The sequence below is a fragment of the Capra hircus genome, chromosome 21 (genome assembly GCF_001704415.2).
Source record: "Capra hircus breed San Clemente chromosome 21, ASM170441v1, whole genome shotgun sequence".
Classification (NCBI taxonomy): Eukaryota; Metazoa; Chordata; class Mammalia; order Artiodactyla; family Bovidae; genus Capra; species Capra hircus.
The window spans coordinates 34,181,389-34,202,881 of NC_030828.1; the positions used below are offsets into that span (position 1 = coordinate 34,181,389).

The 21,493-nt window shown below is 44.3% G+C and overlaps 1 protein-coding gene and 2 pseudogenes across 2 annotated transcripts; 2 read left to right on the forward strand and 1 right to left on the reverse strand.

Annotated features, from left to right (window-relative positions):
* LOC102190602 (mast cell protease 3-like) lies at positions 4,867-6,947 on the forward strand. Its single transcript, XM_013977270.2, has 5 exons — positions 4,867-4,934; positions 5,129-5,276; positions 5,758-5,893; positions 6,084-6,341; positions 6,678-6,947. The coding sequence occupies exons 1-5, from the start codon at positions 4,883-4,885 to the stop codon at positions 6,837-6,839; spliced, it is 756 nt and encodes a 251-aa protein (XP_013832724.2). The 5' UTR covers positions 4,867-4,882; the 3' UTR covers positions 6,840-6,947.
* On the forward strand, positions 15,683-19,451 carry LOC108638477 (annotated as a pseudogene).
* LOC108638459 lies at positions 17,790-18,866 on the reverse strand (annotated as a pseudogene). Its single transcript, XR_001919821.1, has one exon. The product of XR_001919821.1 is annotated as a glycine cleavage system H protein, mitochondrial pseudogene (transcript).

Here is a 21,493-nt window from a genome sequence, read left to right on the forward strand (position 1 = left end):
TAAAATCTTTAATTCTTACATGCGTTCCCAAACATGAACCCCCCTCCCACCTCCCTCCCTATAACATCTCTCTGTGTCATCCCTATGCACCAGCCCCAAGCATGCTGTATCCTGCGTCAGACATAGACTGGCGATTCAATTCTTACATGATAGTATACATGTTAGAATGCCATTCTCCCAAATCATCCCACCCTCTCCCTCTCCCTCTGAGTCCAAAAGTCCGTTATACACATCTGTGTCTTTTTTCCTGTCTTGCATACAGGGTCGTCATTGCCATCTTCCTAAATTCCATATATATGTGTTAGTATACTGTATTGGTGTTTTTCTTTCTGGCTTACTTCACTCTGTATAATCGGCTCCAGTTTCATCCATCTCATCAGAACTGACTCAAATGAATTCTTTTCAACGGCTGAGTAATACTCCATTGTGTATATGTACCACAGCTTTCTTATCCATTCATCTGCTAATGGACATCTAGGTTGTTTCCATATCCTGGCTATTATAAACAGTGCTGCGATGAACATTGGGGTACATGTGTCTCTTTCAATTCTGGTTTCCTCGGTGTGTATGCCCAGCAGTGGGATTGCTGGGTCATAAGGTAGTTCTATTTGCAATTTTTTAAGGAATCTCCACACTGTTCTCCATAGTGGCTGTACTAGTTTGCATTCCCACCAACAGTGTAGGAGGGTTCCCTTTTCTCCACACCCTCTCCAGCATTTATTGCTTGCAGATTTTTGGATCGCAGCCATTCTGACTGGTGTGAAGTGGTACCTCATTGTGGTTTTGATTTGCATTTCTCTAATAATGAGTGATGTTGAGCATCTTTTCATGTGTTTGTTAGCCATCTGTATGTCTTCTTTGGAGAAATGTCTATTTAGTTCTTTGGCCCATTTTTTGATTGGGTCGTTTATTTTTCTGGAATTGAGCTGCATAAGTTGCTTGTATATTTTTGAGATTAGTTGTTTGTCAGTTGCTTCATTTGCTATTATTTTCTCCCATTCAGAAGGCTGTCTTTTCACCTTGCTTATATTTTCCTTAGTTGTGCAGAAGCTTTTAATTTTAATTACATCCCATTTGTTAATTTTTGCTTTTATTTCCAGAATTCTGGGAGGTGGATCATAGAGGATCCTGCTGTGATTTATGTCTGAGAGTGTTTTGCCTATGTTCTCCTCTAGGAATTTTATAGTTTCTGATCTTACATTTAGATCTTTAATCCATTTTGAGTTTATTTTTGTGTGCAGTGTTAGAAAGTGATCTTGTTTCATTCTTTTACAAGTGGTTGACCAGTTTTCCCAGCACCACTTGTTAAAGAGATTGTCTTTACTCCATTGTATATTCTTGCCTCCTTTGTCAAAGATAAAGTGTCCATAAGTATGTGGATTTATCTCTGGGCTTTCTATTTTGTTCCATTGATCTATATGTCTGTCTTTGTCCAGTACCATACTGTCTTGATGACTGTGGCTTTGTAGTAGAGCCTGAAGTCAGTCAAGTTGATTCCTCCAGTTCCATTCTTCTTTCTCAAGATTGCTTTGGCTATTCAAGGTTTTTTGTATTTCCATACAAATCTTGAAATTATTTGTTCTAGTTCTGTGAAAAATGTGGCTGGTAGCTTGATAGGGATTGCATTGAATTTGTAAATTGCTTTGGGTAGTATACTCATTTTCACTATATTGATTCTTCCGATCCATGAACATGGTATATTTCTCCATCTATTAGTGTCCTCTTTGATTTCTTTCATCAGTGTTTTATAGTTTTCTATATATAGGTCTTAGTTTCTTTAGGTAGATACATTCCTAAGTATTTTATTCTTTTCATTGCAATGGTGAATGGAATTGTTTCCTTAATTTCTTTTTCTACTTTCTCATTATTCGTGTATAGGAATGCAAGGGATTTCTGTGTATTGATTTTATATCCTGCAACTTTACTATATTCATTGATTAGCTCTAGTAATTTTCTGGTGGAGTCTTTAGGGTTTTCCATGTAGAGGATCATGTCATCTGCAAACAGTGAGAGTTTTACTTCTTCTTTTCCAATTTGGATTCCTTTTATTTCTTTTTCTGCTCTGATTGTGCTTGGTTCTTCTTTAGATTTTCTAACTCTTTGTTTTTATATAGATCAACTCTTTGTGATATATGTTGCAATAATTTTTTTCTGAGTTATTGTCTGTATTTTGGTTCTGGTTATGCTTGATTTTTGAGATACAAACTTTAAAAAACTGTATTTTACGTATCACAATTTATTTATCAATCTCTTCTTTTAATGTTTCTGTAATTAGAGTCATTGCTAGAAGACCTCTAATTTCATTAAGGGGTTCATCCACATTTTTTTATTAGTATGGTTTTATTTCATACATTTGTATCTTGTATTTTGCACTTACTCAGGTGGTTAATGTGATGTATGACTAACTTATTGCCCTAATATCATTTATTAAAAAGTACTACTTTCACTCAGTGATTTTTTGTTTTAATGTCACCTCAGTGTAAACTACATTTTCATATGTGCTTGGGAATGTTTCTGGATTTTCTATTCTTTTTCTTTAGTCTGTCTGTCTGATCATGAGTGGGCAACACACTGTTTTCAGAAAATACATCTTACGGGATGTTTTTTAATATCTAACTAGTTATTCCTTCATGCTATTTTCCAAATAAAATTTAGACATTAGCTAGAACTTCCTAACAATAGGAGAAAGAAAATTTTTTTTAATTGGAATCACATTTTTATATTAACTTTGGGAGAATCAGTGCCTTTTTGGTGTGGTTCTACCCTATCAGAGAACTGACTATCTTTCTGTTTCTAAAGTCTGTTTTTATATTTTTCAGGAATCCTTTAACATATTGCTCAAATAGTGTTTCACAATTATGGTTATGTTTTTCCCAAGCTCTTTGTGTTTTTTTGTTGCTGCTGTGACAGATTATCTTTTCAAATGTGTCTTCAAACTGGTTGTTGTTCATATATGTGAAGGCTATGGATCTCCTTTTACTTTTGAAATAATCTCAGGCTTATGGAAAAGTAGCAATTATAATACAAAACTTTAATTTTCCTGAACCATTTGAGAGTAAATTTACTGACACGGTGTTCCATCAGTCCTCAAAAACTGTAGAGGGCAATTTCTACAAACAAGGAAACGCTTATGTGACCACAATTCAACCATCAATCTGGGAAATTAACATTGATGCCACCAATACCATCTAATCTTCAGACAGTAAGAAACTGGGTCACTTGCCTTAATATGTTTAATTATTTGATTAGTCCCCACAGAGACTTATAAAACAGATCTCTTCCTCATCTTCTCCAAGTGTATCCCCTGCTCTCCCCGCCCAGGCTCTGGTGATCCACGTCAGGCAGCTGCTTCAAAGCAACGCCCGCCTCGCCCTATTTGTCCTGCTCTGACACATCCCACCAGACTGCCCTTTCTCTTGGAGTCCCTGAATCCTCCTTGAGCTCCTTTACCACCGACTGGTCAACCGTTGTGTAAGCACCCTCCTCACAGCCCTTGGATGTTCACTCCCTTCATAGTAGTAGTACTAAACATCGCTCAGTCGTGTCTGACTCTGTGACCCCGTGGACTGTAGTCTGCCAGGCTCCCCTGTCCATGGGATTCTCCAGGCAAGAATACTGGAGTGGGTTGCCATGCCCTCCTGCATTCCCTACGGAAGGCAATGTTCCTCACTTCACTTGCGTTCTGATATCTCATCCAGGTCATCCAGTGCAGGGTGTCCAAGCCCATGCAGGATGAGGACACCGCTTGCTTCACTGTGACTCTCTTGCCAGAATCAGTGTTGACCATGGGCTTTGTTTCTTTAACAAGGATGTTGTTGCTCTTTAAGAGGCTGGGATCAAGATGTTTAGAAACAACAGTTGTTTTGATTCCATGGCTTCCCCCATTTTCATGATGGGGACATGACTGCCGCTGCATATCTCCATCCCACAGGCTCTTCTTATGTGACTGCAACAAAGGAGGTCTAGGGCCCTCCTTTTATAATCTGGGTGAGGGGAGCTCTTGATTGCTTTAAGCAGTGGAATATGGTAGAATAGGTGCCATATGACACCAAAATCTAGGTAATGAAAAAACACAGCTTCTAGATGGCTCACTTTTTAGGAGATGGTCACTCTGGGGAAACCAACCACTGTGTCATGAGGGAGCCAAAGAATCCCATAAAGTGAGACAACCTGAGGGGCTCTTGTGGAGAAAAACCAATGTGCCAAGTGGATAGCCAGCACCAACCACTGGGCATGTGTGAGCATCCTTCAAGTGACTCAGCCTCTAGGCTTCGAGCAGCCCTGATACCAAGGTGAGTAGAGGGATGCCATCCCCAGTGTACCTGGACCAAAATGCAGATGGGTAAAGCTATGTTGCTGTTGTTTTAAACCACTGAGTCCTTTAGTAAGTGGAATAAGCCCTCTTCAGCATCACTTCCACACCATTATGTCTATTCCACACTGTGGATCTTGCCTTTATAGTCTGATCATGATGGTTTATCTCCTCTACATGAAGCAAGGAATCTCAAGTCCAATATTTCTCACATTCTTGATGAAGGAGGGGTCTCAATACACAACCACCCGGGTGATCTAAAATGAAGCACGCAAAGACTTTCTTTGATCTATCATCATGAGGCCCAGGTTTCTGGGATTCAGGCACCTGAGGGCTTAAGGACTGGCTGATGCAACCACCCCCCCGACCCCCACCCCACCCAATGGATGAAAACTTACCAGAGGCTTTAATTAAATTCAAATAAACAGTCCACTCTGACTACAAAAAGTGGTTTGAGGCTTTCAGATAAGGCTCACGTGACAAAGGCCAGAACATGGAAGGGGACGACTCAGGCTTAAAAGACCAGAAGGAAGCAGCAGCCGCTCAGATCTGGGCAGTCTTCCTGGAGAGATGGTCCCGTTCTTGCTCCTGGTGGCCCTTCTGTCCCCTACTGTGGAGGCAGGTGAGTGACGGTCCCACCCTCAGAGGCCCAGTCCCACCCTACATGGACAGACCTGCCCAGATGCTACACTCTTGCACGGCCTGGGCCTGGTCCATCTAAGAAAATTTCTGAACTCAGGGAAACCCTGATCCCATCTCCCCTGTTCAAACTTTGGCTCCATGAGCACAGTGGGCAGGCTGGAATCTTTCTTTCAGGGAAAATCATCGGGGGCCATGAGGCCAAGCCTCACTCTCGTCCCTACATGGCGTTTCTTCGGTTCAAGATTTCAGGCAAATCTTACATATGTGGGGGCTTCCTTGTGCGTGAGGACTTCGTGCTGACAGCAGCTCACTGCCTGGGAAGGTGAGGAGCAGTGCCCGGGCCCCCATTCCTCTGCTGAGCCCTCCCAGGGAACCCTCTTAGGAGCTGCAGACCTGTGCCACCAGGTAACACAGGAAGCTAGTCAGACATTGGGGAGAGAGGGACAGGTCAATGCCGGTCACACATGGAGAGAAGGGACTGATCAAACCTGGAACATAAGGAAGCCAAGGTTGTGGCCTGGAGCCCACAGTGCTAATGTGAGAAATTCATGTTATCCTTAGAGATACTCAAGCTCAAGCAGGACTGAACACCCTGTGTGGACTTTAGAAACTGCCACCCTGCCCAGGCTGCCAGGGAGCAGACAGTTTAGAGATGCTCAGCCCCAGAGCCCACTGCCTAGAATTTTGCCACACCCTTCCCCTGCCCTGTCCCAAGTTTTGCCCTGTCCCAAGCTGTGCTCTTTCCTCCTGGCTCCTGGACCATTTCTCCTGTGACACCCCCTCCCTTTCTGCTCTCTGTGAAGCTCAATTAATATCACTGTGGGGGCCCACAACATCATGGACCGAGAGAGGACCCAGCAGGTCATCCAAGTGAGAAGAGCCATCCCGCACCCACACTATAATGATGAAACTTTGGCCAACGACATCATGTTACTGCAGGTGGGACACGTGGCTGCACTGAGTCCGGGACACTTCCATCCAGGGTTCTGCATCCCCCGTGAACTCATTCCTGACCCTCCTCCTGTACAACACCTCCGTGGTCCCAATGCTGAGAAGAAGGCAACCCTATTACTGTCCTGTAGCCTCTGTGGGCCAACAGTATGTGAGAATGCTTTTCCTCTACATTCAGCTGACTAGGAAGGCTGAGATGACGGATGCAGTGAGCCTCATCAATCTGCCCAGGAGCTTGGAGAAGGTGAAGCCAGGGATGATGTGCAGTGTGGCTGGCTGGGGGCAACTGGGGGTAAATATGCACTCTGCAGACAAACTACAGGAGGTGGATCTTGAAGTCCAAAGTGAGGAGAAATGTATTGCTCGCTTCAAAGACTACATCCCCATCACGCAGATATGTGCTGGAGATTCAACCAAGAGGAAGAATTCTTTCTTGGTGAGATCCCCAGTGTTATCCGAGCAAAACCCTGGGCCCAGCTGAGCTGGGATGATGGGTGGCCATGGGAACAAAGCTTGCCCCTTTGTCCCCAGCCTGTCCTGTGTCCCTGGGGGGTGATCACTGCCTCACAGTCACAAATGGGTGAGGCTTCTTGCAGGAGGAGCAGCAGGATTGTCAATGCAAGGGTGGAACATCAAGACCAACAAGGCCCTGATATCAGCCAGGACCCCTAACTGAGCCCACCCACCCCAGGGTGGCAAGGAGACCAGACCTGAAGAAGGTGAGTTTGGACCTGAAGAAGGTGAGCTCAACCCTTGCTCTCTCTGCCCACAGGGTGACTCTGGGGGCCCACTTGTGTGTAATGGTGTTGCCCAGGGCATTGTGTCCTATGGAAGTGATGATGGGACAACTCCAAATGTCTACACCAGAATCTCCACCTTTCTGTCCTGGACCCAGAGAACAATGAGATGGTACAAAAACCAGGGATCAGCATGACGTGTTTTGAGATGGACCCCTCCATCTTCCCTGGGATTGGAAGCATTGGTCAACGTGTGTGAAGGAAGGTTGCCTGGAACTTAATAAACATTCATCTCTTGAAAGTAATCACTGATTGCTCCATTATTCACAAATTCATTAGGTACCTTCTCTGTCAGGGAAACATCTGTTCACATTTCTGATCTGTTAGTGGCTTCCCCCTCCAGCACATACACTGCTCCTCCCACCCCCACCTTCCATTCTCTGGAATAAAATCTTCTGCTGTACCTACAGCCAGTTCCCTCCAGTCACATGTCCCCAGTGCCAGCTCCCCCTCAGGCTGCCCGTGAGCTCCATCAGAGAAGGGAGACCCCTCCTCAGGAACACAGGACCCTCTTGTCCACGACCCTTGTGTCTCATCCATATGCCCTCCTCCTCGTCAACACCTACTTCCCTCCCCCACATCCCAGGGTCCAGGGGGCAACAGAAGAGAATCCAGATTCAGGAAGGGGACCACCTGAGAAACTCTGGGGTCGAGGGGGGCACTTGTCCACCCTAACAGAAATGGGGGAGGTTTACAAAGGTGTGGCTCACCCCATGAGTGTTCCTCCCTGCATCGGAGACAGAGGTCAGAAGCCTGAGAAAGTTTCAGAAGGCCTTCAGTATGCCTAGGGCCAGCTTGAGTTCCTGTCACAGCCCTGTCTTGGAGTCCTGGGCCCAGGGCTCTGTGCAGTCTCTGGTGTCCTGAGGGCACATCCTCCTTCAGCCCCAAGTGATCTTCAAGGAGCTCCTCCACCTTGGGCTGAGCCAGCCTCTCCCATCTCCATCATTCCCACATGTATGTATGTTTCTATAAAGGAAAGCAATAGTAACAAATATTTTTAGATGCAAGGTATCCTAATATTTCAAAGGTGTCCCATACCCAATAGCTTATTGAATAATTTTTTCTGTTCTATCTTTCAATAATCTCTGAATTTTCATGTAAGAATCTATAGAGGAAACGAATCTCATTTTTAAAACATGCAGCTTAGAGAAGGCGGGGCTAAACAGAAGTGATTTGCTGGACGTTTGCATGGTGAGTGAACTTCCACCATGGCAAAATGTATTTTGCGTGTAAAAGCAACACATATAATCATATAAAGATAGCTAAATACATAACATATAAGTAAGAAATTTAAAATTGCCTACAATTTCACCACCCGCAGATCATCATCATCAATGTTTAAACTTGTGTCCTTCTGCTCTGTTTATTCATAAGAGGCTCTTGCTACAACTCACTCGCACTTGGCTTGTTTAGAACTCCTGTGATCTTTTCCATTCCTCTTTCTTCTGTCTCATACTGGTGACAGTGTTGGAATCATCTGCACATGTTCAGGATGGCCTGGCCCAGAGACATCAGAGATGTGGTTCTCTCGTCTCTGGACAGGGAATATTAGTGGAGAGTAATTATTAGGGTGATCACCATCACTTATCTCATCACCTCACACCAGTAACCGGCATTTTTGGAGAGGAAGTCTCTTCCCCTCACAGGAGCCCTGATTTGGATGGGACAGCCCCCAACTCAGCTCAAGGAATGCTGGATACCTCAGCACAAGCCAAGCCAGTCAGGTCACTGAATGCTGAAGGACCCAGTGATGGTTGGTTGTGGTCCAATGAGTATCAAGTCCAAGACTTTTGTTCAACACTGTGGGATAGGAACATTTCTGTCACAGAATATTTACATTTGAAGAGCTGATTGTAAGCCCAACAGAAATGTGAGGCTGGAACCCTGGCAAGATAGGAAAGGAGGTTGCTGTTTGGTTCACTTTGGTGAGTTCAGGTCTATCTGCTCCCAAACCAAGTTCAGCCACTTCCTCACACTAGGCAATGAGCAGACCCCTCATCATAGTACTCACCAGCTTGTCCTCTACCCACCTATTCTAGGTCTGCCTCTGTGCCCTGTCAGCTTCACAGGGTTAGGAGCTGAATCTCTCATATCCCTGAACCTCCCCTATTGAGTAATTATTCATGATATTATCAGAATCATAAAAGTACCAAGAGTGGAGAAATGGAGATTCAATTACTGAGAGGCTCCTGAGGATCCAGCTCCTCTTGGTGTGATAGGGAAAAAATTTGGTATTCTGTTATACATGATGACACATCTCTGGGAACGCTGGCTCCCAAGTAATGAGCTTTAAGCTAAAATACCTTTGTTTAGCTCACAGGAAACAAGCCCACTGATGAAAGACTGCAAGACACAAGAAATTAACACAACCATCCTGAGGCTAGTGGAACCAGGAAATGTTTGACTTTATTCCGTTCCCTTCTAGTATAAAAGTAGCCTGAATTCTAACTCAGGTTAGGTGGTTCTTTGAAACACGAGTCCACCATCTTCTTGGTCTGCTAGCTTTCTGAATAAAGTTGCTATTCCTTGTTTCAACAACTTGTCTCATGATTTTTTGGCCTGTTGCTTAGCAACTAGTACAAGCTTGAACTAGGTAACACTGGGTGCACCACAGCCTTCACTACTTATTCCTTCTGGTGAGTCTTTGTGTGTGAGTGTGGTGACAGTGTCATTCTCTCCCAATCCAGGGCAGAGAAGGTGGTCATCTGTAGAATGCTGACACCTGGCTAGTGGGGAGTACAGCTCTGGGAGGTCGGTAGGGACACTGAGGCTCCCCTCCTTTCTTCCCCTGTGCTTTGTGTCTGGAAGGAAGAAACCCCAGCAGCTGTGAGCTGGACAGACCTTTGGGAAGATGCAGCCACTCCTGCCAGAGAAGGCAATGGCACCCCACTCCAGTACTCTTTCCTGGAAAATCCCATGGACAGAGGAGCCTGGTAGGCTGCAGTCTATGGGGTTGCTAAGAGTCGGACACGACTGAGTGACTTCACTTTGACTTTTCACTTTTATACATTGGAGAAGGAAATGGCAACCCACTCCAGTGTTCTTGCCTGGAGAATCCCAGGGACGTGGGAGCCTGGTGGACTGCTGTCTATGGGTCGCACAGAGTCGGACACGACTGAAGCAACTTAGCAGCAGCAGCAGCAGCATAGCCACTCCTGCTCCTGATGGCCTTTTTTCTGCCTCCCGGGCTGCGACCAGTGAGTGACCGCCCATTCCTGAGGGTGTAGCCCATCTCACCAAGCCTCCTGCAGTCCTGACCCTTCTGCACCCCTCTAGTTTCTGAACCAGGTCCCATCCCAACCAAGAACATGTTTGATGCCACATAGACACTCAGCAAGGAGAGGTGGCAGGCAAGCAGGGAGATTTTCACTAAGATCTTCCATGGGTCTCAGCCTGTCTCACCACCAGAGAAATGGGTTGTGCATTTGGTAGAGGATGTGAAGCTACAGAACACAAGTAAAATCCCTCACTCCAGCCACGAAAAGACAACCCAGACAAACCAACCACTGTACGGGAGTTGTCAGTGGACCCAGCTTATGAACCAGTGCCTTCCACCCCTCACTCCTGTCCAGGATAGGAGCCAGGTGTGCGATTGATCGGAAGTGGCTAGATGACAGCACCCAAAGCTCTCCAGGTGTCTTGGCTCTTTCCCAGGCCCCAAGCAGCTCATTTTTGCCCCTCCTCGCCTCTCTCTCAGGTCCTTAGCTACTCCACTGTCTGTGGCAGTGCCCTCCACCCACCCCTGTGACCTGAAGCCCCAACGACCTCAGCCAAAAGCTAATTGGAGGCCACTTGTGCAGCCAAAGAACATTTTCTGAGATCCTGCATGTGTTATGCCCTAGGACATGAGGATTTTGTAACTGTATAATTTCCTTGTGCAAACTCACATTAATTTCACAATATTCCTGGGAAAGCTTCCAGAAGCCCTGCACTCATGTCATTGAAAAGCACAAGACACAGTGTCGCTTACCCAGGGCTGTCTGTCATCTCAATTTCCCCTCAGTTGTAGCCCTGCCCTTAAGTTGCCGGCCCGTCACAGCTCCTGGGCTGTATCTCCTGTGACTCCATGCTCCTCATACCTCTACTCTGTTCTCTGTGCAGCTCAATCAGCATCACCCTGGGGGCCCACAGCATCAAGAAGCAGGAGAGTGTGCAGCAGGATCAAGTGCTTTTTCTTTCCATGTAGAAAGATGTGTCCTTAAAGACACCACAGAGACATTTATTTTCCTGAGCACCACTTATTTAGGAGGGGAAAAAACAGTTTCTCACCACTCTCTGCCATAAAACTCCATCATACACCAAGGGTTCTATATTTGTGTAGAATGTCTCAATGTGTGCAGGGTCTCTATCTTGTCATCTATGTCTCTATGGCGCTATCAGTACTTCACTATCTTCACTGCTATGACTTCATTTGCTAAGCAAGAGCTCCTATCTTATTCTCATTCTTTAAGCCTGTCTTCTCCAATGTTGGCTACTGGTTTTCCACATCTATTTAGAACCAATAAAGTTCTGGAGTGCAATGAATCTGTAGGTCACTTTTAGGAGAATGAACACCTTAAAAGTATTTTCTCTTCCAAACCTGAATGTGGAATATCTTTATGATTTATACTTAGTTATTTGACCATTTCCATGATTTTAATTTTTTTTCCAAATTTCATTTTCTAAGTATTATTGTATAGATAGAGAGATGATTAATGTTTGAGTTGATTTTGTGCCCAGAAAATTTGACAATTACTAATTATCATAATTGATCTGCAGGTTCCTGGCTTTTTTGTTGTATATTGTATCTTGAATATCCACAGTTTTATTTCCTCTTTCTGTGTCTTATACCTTTTTCTTCTATTGCCTGCTTAACTGTAGTGACTAAAATCTCTAGTATATTATTGAAGAGAAATGATGATTATGGCCTATCTGTGTGACCTTGTATTGTTTTGCTCTTGAATGAAAAACGTAGAACATTTCATCAGTAAGTATGTTGATTGGTGTGGGATTTTTGCAGGGATCATTTATCAGAATGAAGACCCTCGTTTCTGCTCCTATTTTTTAATGAAAATTTTTAAAAGAAGGATAGTGAGTTTTAGTAGATGCTTTCTCCCCATTCAGTTGAATTATCATATGGTGTTTCTTCTTTCATCTGTCAATGTGTTGTGTTACAGCAATTGTGTTTTGAATGAAAGCCACTCATCCTCAGAAAAACCCAAATTAGAAATGATCTATGTCAAGATTGCATTTGGCTATTTGAGGTTTTTTGTATTTCCAAAATACTGCTGGTAGCTTGATAGGGATTGCATGTGAATCTGTAGATTGCTTTGGGTAGTATACTCATTTTCACTATATTGATTCTTCCGATCCATGAACATGGTATATTTCTCCATCTATTAGTGTCCTCTTAGATTTCTTTCATCAGTGTTTTATAACTTTTCTATATATAAGTCTTTAGTTTCTTTAGGTAGGTATACTCCTAAGTATTTTATTCTTTTCAGTTGCAAGTGGTGAATGGAATTGTTTCCTTAATTTCTTTTTCTACTTGTCTCATTATTAGTATATAGGAATGCAAGAGATTTCTCTGTGTATTGATTTTATATCCTGCAACTTTACTATATTCATTGATTAGCTCCTAGTAATTTTCTGGTGGAGTCTTTACGCAGTTTTCTATGTAGAGGATCATGTCGTCTGTTCATCTGCAACACTGTTTATGATAGCCAGGACATGGAAACAACCATAGATGTCCATCAGCAGATGAGTGGATAAGAAAGCTGTGGTACATATACACTATGGAGATTTACTCAGGCCATTAAAAAGAATACATTTGAATCAGTTCTAATGAGGTGGATGAAACTGGAGCCTATTATACAGAGTGAAGTAAGCCAGAAAGAAAAACACCACATACAGTATACTAACACATATATATGGAATTTAGAAAGATGGTAATGATAACCCTCTATGCGAGACAGCAAAAGAGACACAGATGTATAGAATGGACTTTTAGACTCTGTGGGAAAGGTAGAGGGTGGGATGATTTGGGAGAATGGAATTCAAACATGTATACTATCAGTAAGAAATGAATCGCCGGTCTATGTTTCGATACAGGATACAGGATGCTTGGGGCTGGTGCATGGGGATGATACAGAGAGATGATATGGGGTGGGAGATGAGAGAGGGGTTCAGGATTGGGAACTCATGTACACCCGTGGCTGATTCATGTCAATGTATGGCAAAACCAATACAGTATTGTAAAGCAAAATAAAGTAAAAATAAAAATTAAAAATAAAAGAAATGATCTAATACTTTTGCTTATGGACTGATTGGATTACATCAGTACTGGAATAACATTATCCCATAAATTTCTCCTCCCATATTGTCATCACTGGGTTTGTCATCTAGGTTTTGCTAGTCTCATAAGGGAGATGTGTAGCATCTATTTGCCAGCAGAAAATGTATATCAATATTTAAATTGTTTTCAAAGACTTCCAGGGAATTCTTGTGAGCTTGCGGCTGTCCTTGATGGACTATTTTTGAAAACGGAATCAATTCATGTAATGTTTATAGGAAAATTCAAACTTCCTGCATATGATTCTTCAATTTATATTTTCTGGGGATTTGTAATTCCATGTAGAGTTTGAAAACTATTCACTTCCCTGTGACCTAGAGGTTAGATAAGATTTATGTATGTATATATACATACATATATCTCCCAGATAAAACTCTTTCTTAGTTCACCCACCCTGTGGCTATAATTTTCACTATCTCAACAGTGTCTTTAGTAATCAGAATTATCTTGATTCGTACATAACCAAGTGCTGGAGTCCAGCTCCAGCAGCCGGGGAATCAGCCTGAAGGGATGAGTGGTGTTGGCGGGGAATGATGTAGCCTCTGACTCGAGATATGGAACTACATGTTTATTTCAAGCATCACGTCTTCTTTTATACTTTTTCAAAAGCATTAATTAGGTCAGAGGCTTTACATTTTCAGCTCCCCCTCACCCAGATTTATTATCTCCTTGTTGCCCTTCAAACAGAGTTCCTGTTTCAGCAATTCTCTCAGAATTGTGTTTACTTGTGATTACACTGTAACTCATGCTTCTGTCTGAGCTGCATATCACATTCCTCAGTTTATCTCTTATCTTTCTATCCTGCTTGCCCCTGGTATCCTAAGCTCACTATCTCCTAAAAAGGCTTCTAGCTATTCTTAATTATTCCTAAACCCTAAACTCAGCAATCTTCCTTTCATAAACATCTCCCTCACAAACAGGTCTCAGATAACAATCCTTCCCATGGCCTCAAGCTGAGGCCTATGTGCTCATCCTGGGACATTCTTTGTAAAAATCCTTGAACAAATGTCAACGGTTGCTTTATGGATTATTTTCTGGGCGCAACTGCAGAAGGCTTTGTGCTTTCTCATGCTTCTCTCAAGAACAATAAGCACCTTAACATTCTTTCCAGCCAACTCAACCGAAGAGAGGAAGAAACAAGTCAGAATCACAAGAGCTAACTCCTTCATCTTTGGTCCGTGCCTGTGGAATGAGGAGAGGGGCCTGGGGTGGTGCCTACATTTTGTCAGTAATGCCTAATGTGGCTCCCGACACCCAACAAATTTTTAATGTAGATCAACTTATCCATCATTATCGACAGTCCTTTTTACATCTTGTATTAATTTGCTTTTACAAGGTAAATGTATAAAGAAATTCTCCTATATTCAAAGTTTTCATGTTTTACCTTTCAATGAGTTAGAGAAACAGTGTTAAGTGGTCAAGTTTATTTTTATTCACACATAGCCAACAGATTTTACTATATTTTCATCATTACTTACCATTTTGAATTCCTTTTCTTTTGATTTTCATTATGATTTTGCTTATGATTTAGAGTGGATCCTCGAACATGCCTCACATCACATGTAATCTGATATCCAGGCCATGGAGTGCATGGTTCTGAGCACTAGTGGTGTGGGACACCCCTTGGCTCACTGTGACTCTCCAGCCCGAATCACTATTGACCATGGGCTTTGTTTGTTTAACTAAGATGTTGTTACTTTTCAAGAGGCTTGGAATCAAGATGTTTAGAAACAACAGTTTTTTTGATCATGCCTTTCCGCATTTGCATGGTGCAGATATGACCGCCGTTGTGTATCTCCATCCCACAGGCTCTTCTTACATGACTGCAATATCTCACCTCCTGCTGGGAGGTGGGGTCTAGCGCCCTTCCTTTTTAATCTGGTGAAAACTCTTGCTCTTGATTGACCCAAGCAGTAGACATGGCAGAATGGATGTCGTATGACATCAATGCCTAGGTAATGAAAAGAACACAGCTTCTAGATGGTTCACTCTTCAGGAGATGCTCACTCTGGGGGAGCATCTGTGCACTGTGTTTGGAGCCAAAGAATCCCATGAAGTGAGACAACATAAGGGGCCCTCAGGAAAAGAAACCAATGTACCCAAAGGACACCCAGCAGCAACCACTGGGCATGTGTGAGGGAGCCTTCAAGTGATTCAGCTTCTGGGCTTCAAGCTTCCCTGACACCAGTGGGAGCAGATGGGTGCTGTTCAATTGTACCATGAGCAAATTACAGATTCATGGGTCAAGCAATTTTGGTGTTATTTTAAACCACTCAGTCCTTTGGTAACTGGAATAAGCCCTCTTCAGCATCACTTTCACACCATTCTGGCCAGCCCACACCCTTAATCTCACTCTTCCTATCTGATCATGATGGTAAGCGCTCCTCCACCAGAAGCAATAGAGTTTATCTTCAGTGTTTCCCACAGTCTCACACAAAGAGGTCCAAGACACAATCTCTGTGATGATCTAAAGAGAACCACAGAAATGAAGACATTCTTTGATCTATCATCCTGAGGCCCAGATCAAACAGTGATGTGACACTTTCTGAGAAGCCTGCTGTAATAACGGCCACAACAGAGGAGACACTCAGGGTTAAAAGATCAGACGGAAGCAACAGCTGTTCAGATCTTATCAGCCTTCCTGGAGAGATGGTCCTGTTTTTGCTCCTGGCAGCCCTTTCTCTGTTCCCCACTGGGGAGGCAGGTGAGTGATGGTCTCATCCTCAGAGGCCCAGACCCACCCCACATGGCACAGACCTGCTTAGATGTTACACTCATGCACACTCTGGCCCTGGTTCATGTAAGGAAATTTCTGAACTCAGGTCGAATTTTCTCAAAGACCACCAACCTTGGTCCCATCTCCCGTCTCCAGCCTTTGCCTCCGTGAGCACAGCAGGCAGTCTGTTATCTTTCTTTCAGGGAAAAAACATCTGGGGCATGAGGCCAAGCCACACTCCCATTCCCTATATGGCATTTGTTGAATATCAGGTTTCAGAGGACATTTTCAGCTGTGTGGGTTTCCTCGTGTGTGAGGACATTTTGCTGACAGCAGCTCATTACTCGGGAAAGTGAGGAGCAGTGCCCGGGCCCCCACCCTCTGTTGACCACTTGCAGGGGACATAGGAAGCTCTTCAAAGTGCAGGTGAGCTTTGGGGAGAGAGGGAGAAGTGAATGCCAGTAGCACATTAAAAGAAGCAACTGATCATACCTGGAATGGGAAGAAGCCAATTTGTGCCCTGGACCCTAGGGTACAAATGTGAGAAATTCACGTTTCCTTCTGTGACTGTCAAGATGCTGCATGACTGAACACCCTCGTGGACTCCAGGAAGTCCTCCCTGACTGTGCTGCTAGAAACAGACAGCTCAGAGATGCTCAGCTCCAGGGCCCATTGCCTAGAATTCTCTCCCCTCCAGTCCCACCCTGTCCCAAGCTGTGTTCTTTCCTACCAGCCTCTGGACTGTATCTCCTGAGACATCTGCTCCCCCTCTGCTCTCTGTGCAGCTTAATCAATGTCACCTGGGGGCACACAACATCACAGAACAGAGAGGAACCCTCAGGTCAGCCCCATGAGAAGAGCCATCTGCCACCCAGACTGTAATGGTAAGACTTGGGTCAACGATATCATGTTACTACAGAGGGGATGCATGGCTGCACTGGTTCTGGGACACTTTCCTTCCAGGGTTCTGCATCCCCCATGACCTCATTCCTGCCCTTCCTCCTGTATGACCCCTTCCGTGGTTCGAGCACTGAGAAGAGGGCAACCCCATGACTGTCCTGCAGTCTCTGTGGGCCATCAGTAGATGAGAGTGCCTTTCCTCTTCTTCAGCTGATTAAGGCTGATTTCACAGATGCAGTGAGCCCCATCAATCTGCCCAGAAGCTGGCAGAAGGTGAAGCCAAGTATAATATGCAATGTGCCTGGCTGGGGGCAACTCAGGGTAGACATGCCCTGTGCAGACACACTATAGGAGGTAGATCTTAAAGTCCAAAGGGAGGAGAAATGCATCACTTGCTATGCTGGAGATCTAAACAAGAGGAAGAATTCTTTCTTGGTGAGATCCTCAGTGTTGTCCATGCAAAAGCTTGGGTTGTCAGGAGCCGTGTTAAGCATTACTGACAAAATGGAGGCACGGCTCCCAACCCCCTCTCCTTTTCCCGCAGGCACAGACCTTGGATGAAGGAGTTAGCTCTTGTGATTCTGACTTGTTTCTTCCTCTCTTCGGTTGAGTTGGCTGGAAAGAATGTTAAGGTGCTTATTGTTCTTGAGAGAAGCAAGAGAAAGCACAAAGCCTTCTGCAATGGTGCCCAGAAAATAATCTATAAAGCAACCATTGACATTTGTTCAAGGATTTTTACAAAGAATGTCCCAGGATGAGCACGTAGGCCTCAGCTTGAGGCCATGGGAAGGATTGTTGTCTGAGACCTGTTTGTGAGGGAGATGTTTATGACAAAGGAAGATTGCTGAGTTTAGGGTTTAGGAATAATTAAGAATAGCTAGAAGCCTTTTTAGGAGATAGTGAGCTTAGGATACTAGCAGCAAGCAGGATAGAAAGATAAGAGATAAACTGAGGAATTTGATATGCAGTTCAGACAGAAGCATGAGTTACAGTGTAATCACAAGTAAACACAATTCTGAGAGAATCACTGAAACAGGAACTCTGTTTGAAGGGCAACAAGGAGATAATAAATCTGGGTGAAGGGGAGCGGAAAATGAAAAGCCTCTGAACTTATGTTTTTCTTTTCTTTTCTTTTCTTTTATTATTAAACTGTTTATTCTCCTGCAAGGCTGTTACTTCACTGTATAAAAATAGCACCAGCAAACACAGTATATTGCAAAATTAAGATAGTAATATTCTTCATTGGACACTATACAACTAACAAACTTTTCTCCACTGGCAGTTATTTCTAGTGGGAAGATAATTTTGACCCAAATCCAAGGATAGCTGTAAGCAAGTTACAGTGTCATATAAGGTTTAAGATAACCATGTTATCCTTGAATTACATAATTTTTGTAATTAGTTTTACCAGAGATAATTTCAGGAATTCTGAATATTATAACTGGAGCCTAGCCTAAAAATCACAGGATGCTGTGGAAAAGATGCACAGTGTTTATCTGAAGTCATTAGAAAGTTAAGTGGTATTTTCTTCAGGAAACATTGTTACAAGTAGTTTCTTTTGCAAAAAGTTGCTTTTTAAATATCTATCCACCACTAATTTAAGACAACTATGCTAGATTAAGTTGTTTCAAAGTAGTTTATTTAGGGGTTCCATTTTCACTCCTCAATAGATTTTATGTATTTCTCACATGCTTCTTCACTCATTAGTTCATCTAGTTCTGAAGGGTTACTGAATGTCATCTTGATCAGCCAACCATCTTCATAACAAGACTTGTTGACAAGTCCTGGATTTTCTGCTAGAGTTTTATTAATTTCAGTTACTTCTCCTGATAGAGGAGAATAGAGTTCACTAGCAGCTTTCACACTTTCCAAAGCACCAAACTCCTCTTGTTTGTTCAACTTTGTCCCAACCTCGGGCAGACTACAGTAAACAACATCTCCCAAAGCTTCCTGTGCAAAATTGCTGATTCCCACTGTTCCAACACCATTTTCTGTTGTTACCCATTCGTGTTTTTCTGTGAATTTCCGCACCGACAGCAGAGCAGGGCCGGTGCGCAGCGCCCGGACGGCACCCGCTCGCAGTCCCCAGGGCCGCAGCGAGCAGGGCGCGCTGGGTGCTGAGATGGTGCGCAGGCTGCCAACCGCGGCCCGCACGTTCCGCACAGCGCGCAGCGCCATGTTCGCACGGGTCTGAACTTATGTTTTTCAAAACGTATGAAGAAGACATGATGCTTGAAATAAACATGTAGTTCCATACCTTGAGTCAGAGGCTACATCATTCCCCGCCAACACCGCTCACCCCTTCAGGCTGATTCCCTGGTTGCTGGGGCTGGACTTTGGCATTGGGTCAGCTGAGCTGGGAGGATGGGGGGCAGTGGGAATGAACCCCGTGCGTGTGTCCCTGGCCTTTCCTCCTCTCTGGTCTCTGTCCTGTGTTCCTGGAGGTGAACACTGCCCCAAAGTCATATATGGGCAGAGGCTTTGTGTGGGAGGAGCAGCAGGATTGTCAATGCCTGGATGAAACCTTAAGACCAACAAAGGCCCTGATGTCAGCCCAGCCCGTAACAGAGACCAGCCTGGGCATCAGCGGGGAGAATAACTGAAAAAGGTGAGCCCAGCCCTTGCTCTCTCTGCCCACAGGGTAACTCCAGGGGCCCGCTCATGTGTAATGGTGTGGCCCAGGGCATTGTGTTCTGTGGAGAAGAGCATGGGAGGACTCCATACATCTACAGAAGAATCTCCAGCTTTCTGTCCTGGGTCCAAACAACAATAAGCCAGTACAAATGGCAGGGATCAGCCTGAGGTGCCCCTGGGATGGACCCCTCCATCTTCCCTGGAATGGGTGCACTGGGCAAAGTGGGTGAAGGAAAGCTTCCTGGAATTTAATAAACTTTCATCTCTTGAGCCGAAATCACTGATTCCTCTTTTGTTTACCTAAACACATTTGTTAGGCACCTATTCTGCCAGGCAACCATCTATTCACATCTGATCTTCCTCCTTCAGCACATACACTGCACCCCACCCCCCACCTTCCAACTCTGAAATAAAAACTCCTGCTGCACTGACAGCCAGCTCCCTCCAGTCACATGTTGTCAGTGCCAGCTCCACCTGCAGGCTACCCTTGAGCTCCATCAGAGAAGGGAGACCCCTCCTCAGGAACACACGACCCTCTTGTCAACGATCCTTGTGTCTCATCCATATGCCTCCTCCTCATCCACACCTACTCTCCTATCCCCCATCCCATTGCTCAGAGGGCAACAGAAGAGAATCCAGATTTGGAAGGAGGGTCTCCCTAGAAGCTCTGGGGTTGAGGTGGGCCCTTGTCCATCCTAACAGAAATGGAGGAGGTTTACAAAGGTGTGGCTCATTGAATGCAGTCCCTCCCTGAATCAGAACAGACAGAGGTGAGAAGTCTGAGAAAGTTTCAGGAGGGCTTCAGTATTCCCAGGCCCAGCTCAAGTTCCTGTCACAGCCCTGAGCACTAGAGCCCTGTGAAGCCTCTGGTGTCTTGACAGCACATCTTCCTTCAGCCCCAAGTGAGCTTGAGGGAGCTCTTCCATCTTGGGCTGAGCCAGCCTCTCCCCACCTCCGTTATTGCCACATAGGTGTTTATATAAATATATTTATCTCTAAAGGAAAGTCATAGCAATAAAAAGTTTTGGATTCAGGGGTATCCTAATGTTTCAAAGGTTTCTTATAACCTATAGGTTATTGACTCAATTTTTCCTCCTATTTATCAATAATCTCTGAATTTTATATCTACGGATGTATTTGGGAAAGTTGCTAATTTTTAAAACATGCAGTTTAGGGAAGACTAGGCTGAAGGGGAGTGGTTTGCTGAACATTTGCATGGTGAGCGAGTTTTGACTGTGGCAAAATCCATTTTGGATGGAAAAGCAACAGACATCATAGTTAAATACAGAGCATATAAATAAGAACATTAACAGAAGTGCAGAATTCCATCATCCTCAGATCATCCTTAATGCTTAAGCATATTTCCTTTTCCTCTTTTTCTATTGGTTCATAAGATGTTGTTCCTTCAGTTCACTTGGGATTGGGTTGTATAGAACTCCTCATGCCGTCCTTTCCATTCCTCTTTCTTCTGTCCTCATACTGGTGAGAGGGTTGGGGTGATCTGCACATGTTTGGGACGGCCTGGCCCAGGCTTATCTGAGGCATGGTTCTCTGGACACCGGACAGAGAATACTTTGTGGGGAGTAATTATTAGGATGAGCAGCATCCGTATCTCTTTCACTGCTCACCAGTCACCAGCATGTTTGGAGAGGAAGCCCCCCTTCCCACTCATGAGCACTCTGATTTGGGTGGAAGAGCCCCCATCTCAGCTTGAGGGACACTCAGTGCCAATGGTCCCAAGGACGGTTTGTTTTGGCCCAGTGAGTATCAAGTCCAGGACTTTTGTTCAGAACTGTGGGATAAGAAAAGCTCCCTATGTTGTGAAATATTTGCATTTACAGAGGCGATTCTAAACACTCCAAAAATGTGAGTCTAGAATGGTAACAAGATAGGCAATGGGATTGCTGCTTGGGGCACGTGGGTGTGTCCAGGGTACCTGCTTATAAGCCAAGTCCAGTCTCTGCCTTCCCACGTGGCACCAAGCAGACCCCCTTGTCTTGGTCCTCACCATCTTTCTCTCTACCCGCAGATTCTAAGTCTACCTCTGCCTACTGTCAGCTTCTCAAGGGCAGGAACTATGTCTCTCATATCCCTGGACCTTGCTATTGAGTAATTATTCATGATCTCATCAGAATCATTAAAGAACCAACAGTGGGGAAATGGAGATGTTCTTGATTCAGTCACTGAGGTGCTCCTGGAGTCCAGCCCCT

Bases quoted from the DNA above. Each gene is read 5' to 3' on its own strand.
- LOC102190602 (XM_013977270.2), top strand. From the start codon at position 4,883: ATGGTCCCGTTCTTGCTCCTGGTGGCCCTTCTGTCCCCTACTGTGGAG. The intron at 5,277-5,757 runs GTGAGGAGCAGT...CTCTCTGTGAAG, and splicing joins GCAGCTCACTGCCTGGGAAG to CTCAATTAATATCACTGTGG. The intron at 5,894-6,083 runs GTGGGACACGTG...CTCTACATTCAG, and splicing joins ACGACATCATGTTACTGCAG to CTGACTAGGAAGGCTGAGAT.